Source organism: Triturus cristatus, chromosome 4_2 (assembly GCF_964204655.1).
Source record: "Triturus cristatus chromosome 4_2, aTriCri1.1, whole genome shotgun sequence".
NCBI lineage: Eukaryota > Metazoa > Chordata > Amphibia > Caudata > Salamandridae > Triturus > Triturus cristatus.
The window spans coordinates 419,149,143-419,164,995 of record NC_140586.1 but is presented as its reverse complement, the minus strand read 5'-3'; the positions used below and the strand labels follow the sequence as shown (position 1 = coordinate 419,164,995).

Sequence of the window (15,853 nt, the reverse complement as noted above, 5' to 3'; positions counted from 1 at the left end):
TGTCTGGGTCGAGTATGTAGTTCGAAATATAGCTAAAGCCAGTGTTGTGGTAACACAGAGAACCATCTTAGCAGCACCCAGGTCAATGAGTGCAAACAGCAAAGCTGATCCAAACTCATTTTAGCTCGTGGAAATTGTGAGGGCCACGAGTACATTTCTTCAAAGTGCCAATGTTGAGCAGATAACAACCCTAGACAGAGCTAATGGGTGGGGGTTTCACTTCAGATTGTTAGTCAACCTGCGGACATGCCAACCTACATATTTATTTTCCCCGTAACCGTGTCCTGAAACTCTGCAGTGGGAAGGGGAATACACATCTGCTTCTTGCCAAAATAGGATCTCAAAACCACACTACGTGAGCCCCGCCACTCCCTATTCCTTCTTGACTTTTGCTTCTCCGTGCCAAGCAAGCCTTGAAGACCTTGGCTGAGCCAGTCCGGTATCACCCAGGGTGAATAAACAGTGCCTTTAAGACATGGATGCTACTTGCTCCCCTAGACCTTCCCAATCCCAACTCCCCTTCTACCACCCCTCCCCTGGTCCCTCCTTCCACTCCCAACACTGAAAAGCCTAGTAAAAATCGCTCTGACCTGATTGGCAGTGTTGAAAATGTAAAGAAAAGTTACCCTTTGATTGATCCCAGCTCCTCCCGCCTAAGAGTTCTAGGGTGTATTAAAACTGACCCCATTGAGCCATTAGTTGTACTTTAGAAGGAAGTTGAGAAGACTGTGTGCCGGATCAGGGACCACTTAAAGGAGGGAATGTCTCTCTTGGGGCGCAGCCAAGACTGATTTACCTCCTGGTTAGTGCTTGTCTGGCGTGGCACACAAAGCAAAACAGAAATGGAATACTACTTGGAGTAAATAGCCATGGTGCAGATTAAGTCCAACATTCTCTCTATTACTCTGTTTTTGTCAGTGAAATGTTCCAAGTGGGTCAGTTATGACCAAATGTGGCTCCCTAGGATCCAGTTATGCTCACAACTGATTAAACTGATTTAGGTTGCTTGTTTTCCCATTCAGATGACACCTGGCCCAAGTGGGCCAAGACTCTGTATTGACAAAAAGAGCAAGCAACAATGAAGTCTTAAGTAATTACTGGTGACAGATTATTTCAACCAGTGCCTTTTGTTTTTTATTTTTCAATCGTGCAGGTCCAGCCCATCGGCTCTGCAGACAAGTCATTTACCTTGAACATTTATTTTTGCATCTTGGTATTTTGTAGATTCACCTGCACCTCAACCAGCCTCCCCATAGGTCGAGATTGCGGAAAGTGGCCCCTTTCTTGGTTTCTTCCTCAAACTTGGGCACCTAGTTTAAAAAATATATATATTTCTGATTCCTGGGGTTGTTTTTTTAAAACAATATACAGTCTTGGAACCACCAGATGGCAAGCATGTGGATGTTGAATTGATGCCAAGCTGCAAACCCCAAGTTAGAACTCCACCACATAGGCTTCCCATTGACAAATAATTTTTGCCTTTAATATTTGAAAATGATTACTGTTATTGCACAGTTATCAGACCATGAATCATGTTACTTTTAAAAAAAATTATTTCAGACCTCTTGACTACAGTTACCATTGACTGACAGAAGGCTGCCTTGATTTGTGACCAAATCTATCTGCTTGCAGGATTCCCAGTTTCCACTGGAGTGGTACACACCTACCAAACTACCTGTTGACCAGCCTTTTGGCAAATACATATTGAGATGCTACCCGAACCAGTAGGGCGCCATTAGTCCTAGTTTATAGATCTAAGCAGAGCTGTAGGCGAAACATTGCAAAAATCTATGAATATCGTTCACTTGCATGCTTTAATAATATACCAGAAAAAAAGAACATGATCCAAAATATAACCACTTTCTCAGCACTTCAAGCTGGATGTTTTAATTGCACACTGTAAGCCGAATCTCAGAAGGGAACCAAATCCCTGAAAAAACCCTCCATACCAAGTCTGAAAGAAGGCTTAAACTAGACAAAGCAAGCAGACACTTTAGGAACCATAAATGGTTAAATAGTAACCAGGTGACCTCAGTTGGAGAAACTTTCTGGAAATGTGTCAAAACAATATTCACTGTGCAGCAATGTGCATATTCATTAATCGGATATCTTGGGCTCAATCCAGTTGATGACATGACAACCTCACCAAAAAAGCAAGACCCATGCGTATGGAGTCCAGGAGAGCCAGTGGTTTTCCGGGGGGAGGGGAGGGGGGGGGGGGCATGACGTGTAAATAGGCACTACCAGAAGTCCAAAATAATTCTCTGACGAAAGGACAGCATGTCTTTGCTGCATCTGTTCATAGGACAATAGCAGGTTCTTGTCTTGATACTAGCAGACCAGACACATGGCCAACATAACCTTGCTGGGTACAGAGAGAGCAGTATCAACAACTTCCTTCAGTGCTGGGCATATGAGGTGCACTGCAATGAGAGGTGTAAGAAGGAAGGTACAGAAGCATTGCACTGCATCCGCATTATCTTCACTGATTTTAAAACTCATCTGCAGCGCAGTTACGTAATGCTTCAGCACTGAAGCCAACCTACGTTGGTTAATAAGAACACATTTTTATGCTACTTATACATGCTACCATGGGTTTAATACTGAAATGCTGTGTAATTCTACAAAGCACATAACACAAGAGCCGAAAAACAAAACTGGGATGCAAGGCTCTCACTCTGTGAATCTAATTAGGATCTAAACTTTCCATTGTCCCTCTTTCAAAGTTCCCAAAATATCTTCTTATTACTCGATAATGCACAGGCTCATTATACCCAAAGTTCAAGTTTTATGTTTGGTCATAATCTTCGCTTTCTTTTTAGTCTCTGAATACTGGTTCACTCCACCATCAACGCTAATGTCAAACTTTCAAGTGGCTTTTCACCCCTTCATAAATCTAGACATAACCAGTCACAAGAACAGCTGCTGTAGTTCAAAATAAAATGTTGGTTCTGCAGCATGACTATCACGTTTTTCTTCTCTTCCATCGATCTCCTACTTCTATCAAAATCTCCTGTTAAGTCTTTGTGCTTGCATCTGCTCTACTGATCCTTTGTCCACAATGAAGGTCCAGTCATGAAACTAAACAAAGGCCGACAATCTAACCAGGCCGGTGAATCGCTAGTTTATTAAGAGCCCAAAGGAAAATATAGCATGCACTGCCAAACACTCTTAAAGCACACCACTTTCCAAACCAAGTTAAGGTCTCTACTGTGAGCTCTGCCATTCCACATCCACATGTAACCTTTTGTCTGTTCTTCCAAACAGACAACCTCAGTATGCTACACTATGTGAAGGATGCCTCCAGTTATCCCTAGAGGTGTTGTGATTGTATTTTTGACTGCAAAGACTGGATTATGCTTCCCTCGTTGACGCTGAATCTCCTCAAGATGGAATCCCTCCTCTTTCACTCATGCCTCTCTGGCCTATGCATGCAACACTTATGAAAGTCTCCAGTGTGTCCTATCTGCCACATTGTAGATCTGTTTTTACAACTGCAAGTGGAGAACATGTCCGATTCAGAGCACAGACCGTTTCCCCGCCTTCGCAGCGTAAAACGAGTGACCCTCAAATGTATGCTCCAAGTAATGCAGTCACTAGTTGTACCTCAGGCCTTGTGTCTGTGGCACAGAAATTAAACCATCATACCCAAGTACTCATGAACTTCCCTCTAGAAGTTGGGATTGCTTTCATGCTTGGATGATTAATTTCCAAAGTCCTTCCCTCTATTTCCCAGTAAACTCCTCATCTCTGTTGGTTGCCCCTGCACAATACATTATTCAAGACTGGCTCTGGCAATTTCTCTAATGGAAAAAAACATGTCTAATCAAAAATTTGCGAGCTTCGCTCCTAAATATTGAAACGCTCCTTTACCAGTTACAAAGAATGCCCACACCTGCTGGCCCTTTGCAATGCCTTGAAAACGTAAACCTATTATTTGAAGTCACACTTCCAGTCCTTCTACACCCCTTATCACTTCTTCCTTCTCCTGGCCTGCTGTTGTAAATTGTTTGACATTGACACCTGTTTGTGCGTTTGATGTATTAGGTCATTCATTCTCTTTGCAGCCCTATGCTCTTACTTTGATGAGGCCATTCACTAAAATTGAACGCAGTCAAGACCGAGGTACTGGTACTGGGAAAGGATCCATCAATGTGGGGTCCTCACCACTAGCCAGAAACCCTGGAGGCAGTTACCAAGGTTAAGAACCTTGGAGAAGGCGCTATCCATGAGACCGCAGGTGTCTAAGGGAGCAACCACCTGATTTGCTGTCCTGAAATGGCTGCGGACGATTTTGACATTTGCCATTCTCCGCTCAAAGGTCTGTAATCCAGGCACTTATGTCAAGACTGGACTACAGTGATGTGCTTTACCTGGGGGCAGATAAAGCATTCGTCAGATGTTTACAACTGGTCCAGAATTCAGAAGCCAGAATGGTATATAGACTCCCAAAAAGCGCTTCAGCCTTGCACCTTCTTTGTGAATTCCATTGGCTTAAGGTGGAGATGCGAATTCATTTCAAAACCTTGTGCTACATGCACAGAGGCCGGCCCAAGATGTCTTTATGAATTTGCTAGACCTTATCATCCGGCATGTACCTTGTGCTCTAGCGGACTTTCCCCTCTGTAAGAGTCCTAGACTGGAATGTACTTGCATTGGAAGCCAATCTTTCGCACACCAAGGTCCCAAGTTGTGGAATGCCCTCCCAGAATTGCTGAGAGGCTGCTCCCCTTGACAAACATGGGAAGACCTGGCTGTTTTAAGCTAGTGACTTGGATAAGACCCAAGCTATCATTTAAGCGCCGGGAAACCCCCAGTAGGTAGCTGTGCGCTAAATAAAATGTCATATATAAAAATTAAGTTTACCTCCATATATATATATATTAGCCACATGAACAAATAGACGAATGGGTTTCCCAGTTAGAATTTTTTTTTTAAATGTGTATTAAGTAATAAATATGCCTAAGTATGAGCATAAAGCAGTTAATAGTGGTTCAAAGGTTCAAAGAATCTTTATTCGAGTTAAAGCAACTCATAAAAGTACATCTTATAACACACAGTAAAAATCAAATTTCTCGATAAAAAGCTTACAAGTTAAAACGCATCATTATTTACATTTCCATCGTTCTACGCGCATGGACAGCGATCTTTAAGAAGCTACAGACACGAAAAATTATTTCCTCATTTCCAAGTGTTAACAGTGCCTGGTAAGATTTGGTCAAGCTAATTGGTCTAAATTTTTTAAAATAAGAAATTAAGAACCGTTTTGTGTACATTGAAAAAGATTTGCAAAGAAAAAAGAAGTGCAGATCGCTTTGTTTGCTTTGCCCATTACAGGGACAGCTCATCATAGTTGCACTACCTAATAGTTCCAGCCCTCAGACGACATAAGAGACTTCTTTCCCAATTTGTCAGTTCTAAAGTTAAATAGTTAATAGTGGCTTATAATTGTTTTGCCATTCCAGATAGACCTATATTTACAAACTTTTAATTGTTATATTTATTTCTACATGTAGTTATGTTCAGTCCATTTATTTACATCTTTTTCTTTGTTCTGCTCTAAGGTATGTGAAAGAAGGAGACACTGTATCACAGTTTGACAGCATTTGTGAAGTCCAGAGTGATAAAGCATCTGTTACCATCACCAGTCGTTATGATGGAGTTATTAAAAAGCTGTACTACAATCTTGATGACATTGCTCATGTGGGCAAACCTCTTGTGGACATAGAAACTGAAGCAATAAAAGGTAAGTTCTGTTTCCTATCAACCGTCTTTGTCTTAATCCATTTTCTCTTTTCTATCACTCATTTCATTTTCATTTCCACATAAAAACATACACATATCAAAGTGTCAGTTCCTTAATAAAATTTTCTTAAGGTATCTTACAGCAAATAAATAAGCAGATCAGTCTTATGGTTGAAGACTGCACACAGCTGTGTTGGCACAGAACACAGAAGTTGTATGTATTCTGCAACCCCCCCCCCCCTCACTGATGTTCTCTAATGTTGACTAGAGCACATTCCTATTGATTTGATGTAAGGTGGACCATGAAACATGACCGATTTGATTGTAAGTATCCTGTTTTTTTCACAAAATCCTATTTCCATTTCAACAATAACAGCAGCTCAAGACTGGTACAAGTTACATCCTCTAGTGATAATCATGTTATAGTCCCTTTCTGTCTGTGAACAAGGGGTACATGCTGCACCTTAGGGTGCAGAGAGGAGTAAATTACGAAGTGTGTCTGGATATGAACATTTCTATCAAAGTCAGGTCTATGTAAAGCACCATCTAGATTGTATCTAGCCTAGGATATACAGTGTCTCAGGGAGGCTAAAGGGGAGACTGGGTGAGAGGAGTGTGATCAGAGCGGGAAGGTGGGAAAGAGAGGGACATTGGAGTCCCATGTCACATCAGCAAAGACCTACTTGGCAGAAAGGTGTATTTGTACATCAGGACTATAGTGTTTTGGTGAGGTTCCACCAAGCACCCAATATCTGTTTATTGGTCCAAGGGCAACACCTGGCTATAAAATATTCCTTCTCCATAGGACAGCAACGGTCTGTACCCTGCCGCCTGAAGAGATGGAGCTTCTCTGGCCCTCCACTTGCGAGATATGCCCCTCTTAGCAATCCTCCAGCCCATGCCTAGGAACAGGTGGCTGCTTCTAGGGCCACCCTCCATCCCTATAGCAGGGACTGGAGGGCCACCATCAAGGGGCCTGCTCATTATTGCTGCAAGTGAGTGCTCCTTGAGGGACCAATATTGTTTAATAATCAGGCAGTCCCTAGTCATTGAAAGAATGTGCTCACTGCATTTAAGCAAAGAGTTTATGTGGGGTTCAGTTCCATTGCCTATTTTCCAGAGCCTTCCTTGTGTGTAGTACTTCCTGTGGAAGTAGCTGAACTGAATCAGATGAAGACGGGATTAAATGATCAATTCACATGGGCAATTCTGGCTTCTCTCTATTTGTCATCATCCAAGCCTCCTAGCCTGCCATTTGGCACGTAGGGAATTCAGAGTGTCAACCCAGTTGACTATGAGAGGATAGGTTCTTGATATGTCATGGTGCCAATGGGCTTGAATATCAATTTGGTCTCTAGTGTTTGGAACTCCAGAAGTGCCATTGTGGGGCTTGAGTAGATGTATCTTGCAGAAGCCAAAAGAATTGTAAATTGTGCAATGAAAATCCATCCCTAAGCTCCCTAAAGATTCTCGTGTGGCAACCATCCCAGACATCTCCTAGCTTTGAAATGCTAATGTAGAGCCAACCCCTGAAAACTAAGGATCTGCTTGGGCAGGGAGCCAATCCCCAAACCACAGTGGAGTTTCTTGTGTGGGTATTTTGTACCACCCAATATACCTCAGAGCACTACGCCAAGCCCATAGTGTCATTTTTGTGACTTTGGTTTAGCGGAGCATGGATCTCGGCGCTCTAGAGGAAGTCCGGGGAGGGGGGGGGGGAGGTCTTTCTCCAGGAATAGATCTAACTCTTGACGGTGAGCTGAGTGATCTCTGCCTCCGAAGATCACGATCATTGATCACGATCAGATGGGCTGAACATTAATCATACTGAATATTTGTGGCAGCTAGGTCACCCTCTTGGGGTGGATAAGGTGCATCTGATGAGAAATACCCTAGGCTGCTTGCCTGCTGACAGGAAGTTCCGAAAGGAGTTGCAGATTTAGTAAACAAAATAGTCTGCATTTGGGAAATGTTGCAGGGTGTAAAATATACATTTATATATATCCATATCCTACCTGGGATGGAGTGTGGACCACTTTTTCAGATCTTGATCAGTTTTTTTCTAACAAAGGTGATATGTTAATTTGTGGGCACAGGAAGTTATATATATCATTCAGTTTAAATTTGTCTGTGCTGGCTTGAAGTTGGGAAAGTCTCACCTGGATGAACATGTCCCCTTTGATTGGAGACGGAATTGACTTCTACCAGTTGACCATAGGACCTGAAGCAGAGCCATATGTTCCGAAGATGTTTGGTCATTCGCCAGTTGCTGGTCGGTCCTGCAAAACAAAGTAGGATATCATCTGCGTACAAGAAGAAGCAGTCCTCTGCCATGTCCTTTCACTGAAAATACTGCACTGGTGCACCTCTCCTGATCCAGGCAGCTAGTTGTTTGATGGCCAGGGTGAGCAACGGGGGCTGGGGCAACCCTGTCTGGTGCCTATTACAAAAGGAAAGGGGTCAGATATCGCACATCACTCTATTAGCCCTCACTCTGGTCCAAGGTTATGAATCGAATGTTCTGATATAGGCCAGAAACCAAGGACCAAAGTTTATTTTGGTCATGACGTGATACAGGAAATTTCTAGTGGATAGAAATGAATACCATTTTAAAGTCAGGGAGAACTAAAGCTAGTGACTGTCCGATACCGAAGGATAGCTTAACAATCCTTCTTATCCATTTTATCTTCCCTCAACCTCTAACTGCCCTAGCCTGAATTTCACTTACAGAGCCCTTACTTTTAGAAGGCTTGTTTCTGGCACTGTTTAATTGCAATATAATGGCATGATCATTGAACTCCTGCTGTTGTTTATCATACAATCATCATCCACATATAGCAAGAATGCTTCATCAATCTGTGTATAATCCAAACTCAAAGAAATGCATATGGTCCACTGGACCAATCCAATTTGTTGGTTGTAGAAATGGCTTGTAACTGAAACTGGCAATAATAGTTTGTTTAGGAGTAAGACCCTCACCCACCCTAAGGTGGCATGTTTCATTATACTGTCCCTCCTCACACCATAAAACCAGGTTGCATGGTGTGGGCTACAACTCATTTAAAAAGAAAGAGGGAGGGGCTCTTAGTGTTTTCAGCAGTGGTGGAGTCCTTATGAGAGCAAGGCCATGGGTGGGGTGTGCAGAGTGCAAGGTAGTGAATAGATGATGATGAGTTTCAAGAAATAATCTCTAAACTAAGAGAGGTGTTCCAAAAGGCAGCCTAGACCAAATACATTTGGCATGGCAGATGATTGTTGCGAAGATGCCATCTTATTTACAGGATCCTAAGCGTGTCCCTAATACATTAAGGGATCTCCAGTTTGATACGGGCAATAATTACTTGGTCAGCTATGACGTTGAATCTCTCTACACTCTATCTCTCAAGATGAGGCACGCAGGACGATAGGGACTCTCTGACATGAAAACTTATTGCGTGAAAGAAACTCCCATCTCTTTCATAATGGATTGCGCCACTCTTGCCATGAAGGCAAATTTATTTTTGTTCCACGCCAACTTTACTTACAAACTACCCGAACTTGAATGTGGAGTACCTTTGCTCCAAACATGGTAAATCTAAATATACATTACTTTGAATGCACACACATTTACCTTTATCACAATCCCTAGCAGAAACATGGAACCTGGATTTATGGTGTGAGGAGGGACTCTATGATGAAGTGTGCCACATAAGTGTGTGTGAGGGTCTTCGTCTTAAGCATAAACTATTGTTACCACTTACAAAGGCAATCTGTTTTTACACCGAACAATTGGATTGGTCTCATGGACCATGTGCATCTGTTTGTGTTTTGAATAAATATTGGAAATTATGCACATTTGGTCTCTAGAACTTCCCTTTAGACCCTTTTGTGTGTATAATCTGTGTAGAGTCATACGTCACTAATCCCTACTTCAACCCAGCCTCTTTCATCTCTTATCATGAGCAGATATGTAGTGGATCGGTCGGGTTGCATACACAGTGATCCCTTTCACTTTGATCCCCATAAGCACCGCCACTCATTATTATCTGCTCTTCTAACCTTCCCAACTCCCTTGGTCCATAAATCATGTTTAGCTTACCTCTGCCCAGATATCCTTAAGCAATTTTTAAAGCTATGTACGCATACAGTAACCTCTTTCTTTATCAATACACATTGCCTCGCACACAAATCATGAGGTCTCTCCTACATCCATCTTAACATATACATAGATTCACCACAGAATACCTCATTTTTATTTGTTTAGTGGGTAACTTAGTCCATTGCAGCAGTGTGATATGTGGAAGGTTCACAGGCAAAGTGGACCTGCAGCAGCCTAAGTCCTACTATACCGACCTGTCAAAATACCCCTTTGTGACAAGCACCTTGTCGCCCACAAAATAGAGTACCAGATATTTAAAAGTAGAACATGTGTGAAATTAAAATAGGCATGTTCCTCCAGTGACTGGGCCCCAAATGCGATTTCACTGGCAAAGCTGTAGCTAAAGCCTAGAAAATTATAAACTTTAATTTGTAACCTTTGACAGGAAATGACTATAAACATTATTCAAAGATTATTGGTCATATTTGTTAAATCCAGATATTTAGTGAAAGTAACTTTTAGAAAATTACCTCTGCTTAAAGGTGTTGGAGGCTAATTTGCATAAGCTCTCCAGCAGATGGCCAGCCTGTGCTTGGCCATAATGGGGTCTGAAAACTGTTCCCAGAGCAGGAATAATTGCCTAGGAGTGGGGTAGTGTTTTCTTCCCCTTGCAGGAAGACTGGTTAGGGTGGGTCCAGGAATTGTATTAACTTGTAAAGATGTGTGCACTTTTACAAGTAAATATAAAGTGAGACTGACTTCAAACCCAGTGGGAGGGGACTTGCACCCAAAATTGGTTTGGAGTGGACATAGGAGAGGAAACTGCTCATTTCCCTTGCCACACCTGTGTGTGGACATGAGCTCTGCACAATGGAGAAATGGGATTCCCTTCTTGGATTTTAGGAATGAGGGGCTCTGTTTGTACAAGAGCAAACGGGATCTTCTGAAAAAGTTGGAAGTTTCCCTCACCAGATTTACACTATTGGTTAGACAATGTCAAGAAGTCATACATGCACATTGGCTAGTGCCAAACATAAATGTGTCTGTCTGAGGAATCCTCCTCAAAAACACTTTCTGGACCTGAGGATGATCAGAAGAGGACTGCCCCCTGCATGGTGTAACCCGAGAGGAGTACAACTGGACCTGCTTCATGTTGTCCACAGGACAAGGAAGTGGACTCCAATGGCCAGTTGGCTGACCTGTGTGGCTAAAGGGCACGATGAGCTCCTATAGGCCTTTTTCCTAAAGTGGCCAGTTGACCAGTACCAACTGGACCCTGCTGGTGGCCTCCACTAAGTGATCCCTAGTCCCCAAGGTTCTTGAAGCCTAAGGTTTGACCGAGCGGAGTTGCTCCGAAAACCTTGAAAAGATTGGACTTAGAAAATGTTTGGTCTTCCACTGGCGCCGTCAAAGGGACCTCTGAAAAGGTTTCCGATTTCGATTCATCTTCCTCAGATACAACTTCAAGATTGCCCTGCTAGAGGAGCTTAAACTCCATTAAAAAAAACCAAAAAGAGTGTCAGAAAGTAAACTCTTAGACCAGGACAAACCTGCTTTGTGTCTTTGAACATCACTCCTTCACGGTCATCCTGAATTCATGCCTAGGTCTTGATCTATGGATTCCATAGACTATCATTGGGGCTTACTACTTTTTGGCACAATATTTACATAAAAATTTTAAGAAATCATATTCTTGTTCCACTTGTATTTTGTGTAATTTTATTTATTAAATTTTACTTTTTCTATTTCGTTTTAGGATTTTTATTGCTTGATCTTTTTATGTTAGTACTCTTTTTTTTTTTTACTGCATAAATACTTAAAACATTCCTCTAAGTTATGACTGTCTGATCTGTGTTGCAGCTTTTGGGAGGTTGAGCTCAGGTTAATATAGTGACTTTAGGGGTCAGCCTGGCAAGGTATTGTTCCTTGAGGTAGATGACCTCCCATCTAAAATAATAATCTTTTCTTTCACAAGGTAAATTGCTATTTGATGAATGATTTTCCTTCCCATACTGCAAAACCATTTTTATGTCCCCGTTTTGTGGGTAGTTCTTGTTTTGTACAAATGTGTATGAAATGCTTTTTATGGCAGTATAGCGATCAAATAGTTTTGCTTTGTGGAAAAGACCTGGCTAGATATAAAGTAAAGAGCACAAAAAGATTACTTTTGGAGTGTCGACTCTCCCCTGCACTAGTGCACCCATTACATTTAGTAGTTGTTAATATCACTGCTTTTTCCTTTGAAAAAGGGATTTCTTTCATGGCCCTGGAAACCCTGTGGTAGATGCATGGAGAAAGAATACTATGCCCTGCTAAAACTTAAGCATGTGCTGGCAGACATAAGGTTTCACTATTAGTTGCTGTTTACAGAGTAACCAAAATGAGTAAAATATATGTGTGCAAAAGTAACACCCATTATTTCCTATGTTCTAAACCACACCTCTATGGAAGGCTGTGCTTTATTAAAGAACATTATTATGAGTGGCATGTGATGGACATGCATGTGCAACTCATTCTAATCTCCTAATCTTAGGAGATGTTAACCTACACTTTGATGATCTGACCTCTCATAGAGCTACAAGCCTGAGGGAGGACTTAACGACGCTTCATTTCCAACAGCTAGTACATGAACCCACTCATATTTAGGAGCATATTCTTGACCCCATTTCTGCAAATTTAGCCTTAGTTAAAGTAGCTCCCATGGCTCCTATTGCCTGGTCTGATTGTATTGTATTGTATTGTATTGACTCTTGTAACGCGCGATTCTGCCACCCAACGGGTATCCTGGCGCTATGAGACACAACAGCATGAGACAACACAGAAACGACTGGCCGGTGGTCAGGGTTGATGCCAAACTATTCCTGACGGAAAAGCCAGGCCTTTAGATCTTTCCTAAAACCTAGCAACGTTTTGGCCTGTCGCAGCTCTAGGGGCATCTGGTTCCACAGACGAGCTGCCGCCGTGCTGAAAGCCCTACCTCCCATCCTAACACGTTTTACTCTGGTGACAACTGCCAGGCTCTGGCTAGAGGAGCGGAGGAGCCTTTCTGGTTGGTACCTAGAAAAACTATCTCGCAGAGGCAACGGGCCGGAGTTATGTAAGGCCTTATAAACCATAACCAACGACTTGAACTCAATCCTCCTCTTAACCGGGAGCCAATGGAGGTCCTTTAGTGCCAGCGTGACCGATGATTCACGCTGCCTTCTGAGAGCCAGTTTTGCTGCCATCGACTGAACTCTTTGCAATCCCTGCACAATAAAAAGTGGAGCACCCAAGCACAGTGAATTACAATAGTTCAGTCTACTCAGGATCACACTCTGGACCACCAGACCCCTTGTCTCATCAGGGAGGAGCGGGAGGATTTGGCGGAGAGCTCTCAACAAAGCGATACAGGAGCCAATAGTTTTGTTGGCCTGGGATTGCAACTGGAGGTCTTCGTCCATCATGACCCCCAGGTTACGGACTGACTTTACTGCGGTTATAGGAGGATCCTCTGGCCATAGTCGAAACTCGGCCAGCGGAAGTTTGGAAATTTTAGCTGCGCCGCAGTGTAAGAGCTCCGTTTTCCCGGTCACGCTTTTATCCCTTTTCAGATTCTTGTCACCTATCTTTTGCTGAAACCATTACTTGTCCACTCTATTAAAACTCGAAAATGGACCTCTATCACTCAAGAGGCCCTTACGTCTGCCTTGAGCGGCAGGCCTCTATGCCTAGAGACTTGTTCCCAGGCTGCCTGTCAGCAGGTTTCTGCCTGGATTGAGGAAGCTCTAGATTCTATAGCCCCCTGGAAAACGCGGAACAAGTCTCGCTCCAGACCTTCTGCCAACTGGTTCACGGAGGACCTTCTGGGGATAAAAAAGGCAGTAAGCGCCTAGAATGCAAGTGGGGTAAGAGCAATTACACCCTAGACAAAGACATTACAGGCGCTGAATGATTATCATAAGCAGATGAGGCTAGCTCGTACTAAGCCTTGGCGGTGAACTCCGCTCGTGAAGTTTGCAGAGTTTTCTGCACTCCGCATTACACGGAGTTCGTGGAGTTCCGCAGAACAAGCGGAGCTGAGTTTTTTTTCCTCGCTCGCGCTCAGCAACATCAAGTTAGTGATCGCGAGCGAGGAAAATCCACCTCCTGCAAGATTTTTTTAGCGCAGGTGGTCAGATTTCTTGATGCAAGTGGCTGCGTATGCTCGCGACCGCTTGTGTTGAGAAACTGTACGTTTGCGTTAAGAAAGCTGCCGCACGGGTCGAAGATCTACTCAAGCGGCAGAAAGGAAGCAGCACCCGCTTGCGCTGTACATGGTGCCGTTCGCGATAATTTCACAGCTCGGACATACATCCGGCGCTGAAAATTACCGCAAATGGCATTTTTCTAACGCACTCCGCCGCTTGCGGAGCTCCGCGCTGCGGAGGGTTTTTATATACGCAGAACTCCGCCCAGGCTTAGCTCGGACCCAATTGTTTACACGAAAGATAGATGAGGCCCATAACTCCTTCCGCGAGATTTGCAGAATAGTTAAATCTCTCAGGTCTATGGATGCAGTATCCGCGATAAGCGTTCCAACTTTTACTAGCTGCAATCCGATTGCTCACTTCTTTCCTGATAAAATATCGTCCCTTTTATGCCTCTTTTCCAGAAAGTGCTAAGAATCATAGACACTCTCCTTCGAGAATGACACACCATCTCTGTGGAAAAAATGTGCTTCCTAGCTGCTGGCTCCCCATTAGATCTTTTGCCCCCGGCTATTCTTGAGCGTGGGCTTACAACCTTGCCTCTGCATTATGCACTCTGCTTAATTTATCCTTTGAAGCAGGTCAACTTCCAGCGGAGTGGAAGCAAGCTATGGTGGTTCCTCTTCTCAAGAAACCATCATCAGACCCTTTGAAACCGGAGAATTTTTGACCTATTTCTTTGTTTTCATTCTTTGCAAAAATTGCTGAAAAACATGTACATTTTCAACTAAGGAGGTTCATTGATGAGAACAGACTCCTTCATGAGACACAATCCGGTTTTAGGCCACAGTATAGCACGGAATTCGCCCTCCCTCTAGCCTCTGAGACGCTACGAAGATTGGCTGATGAAGGTAAAACTACTGCACTTGTTTAGCTAGACTTAAGTGCAGCGTTTTATACAGTTTGTTGCTAGAAAGGGTTTTATCACAGGGCATAAGGGTAATAGCTTTTGAATGGCTTGCTTATTTCTTACTCAAGCGCTCTTTCCAGGTGTTCCAGAAGCAATACACCTCAGATATCATCCCTGTTCAGCAGGGAGTGCCACAGGGATTAGCACCGAGTCCTACCTTGGTTAACCTGTATCTCTATCCCTTGACCGACTTAACTGAACGCCATGACGGGAGGATTGTGTCGTATGTTGACAACACTCAGCTAATCATCCCACTGGCACAAGAAAACGTGAGTGCTGCAGCGAACTTCAAATCCTGTCTGGTAGACCTTGCGGCATGGATGGATGCCAGTTGCCTGAAATTAAATGCTGACAAGACAGAGGTCCTGGTGATCGTGAAACAGCCCACAATTTGGTCCTCTGCGTGGTGGCCATGTGAACTGGGCCCCACCCAGATCCCTAAACGGAAAGTTAAAAAACTCTGGGCATCCTTTTTGATGCACAGCTATCGTTTGAGAGCCAGATCAAGGCCACAGCTGGCACTTGTTTTAGAGTGTTAAAGTTGTTAAGGAATATTCTAGGGCTTCTACCGGACTCAGCAAAAAAGATGGTAATACAAGCGCTTCTGGTGTCCCGGCTTGATTACTGCAATGTGCTCTCTCTGAAGGTCTCTAAAGGCAGGTTGCGAATGCTTCAGATAGTACAAAATGCAACAGCCTGGATGCTACTAAAAATTTCAAAATGGCTTGCCATAAGCCCGGGTCTTGCTGAACTGCATTGGCTCGCCATCAAGTACAGAGACTCTTTTAAAGCACTCTGTCTTGGGCATAGAGTGTGCACAATGCACCTGAGGGGCAGTTCTTTTGGACTTTTGGCAGCCAAACTCTGGAACTCAATGCCATTGGACTTGAG

The 15,853-nt window shown here is 43.3% G+C and overlaps 1 protein-coding gene across 1 annotated transcript in view; it reads left to right on the top strand.

The window, feature by feature from the left end:
* The window catches only part of DBT (dihydrolipoamide branched chain transacylase E2), a 160,401-nt gene that overhangs the window by 62,880 nt on the left and 81,668 nt on the right, over positions 1 to 15,853 (top strand). Inside the window, exon 4 of the mRNA XM_085601896.1 lies at positions 5,565 to 5,746. Coding sequence (XP_085458022.1) covers positions 5,565 to 5,746 — 182 coding nt within the window. The remainder of the gene's footprint in view (positions 1 to 5,564; positions 5,747 to 15,853) is intronic.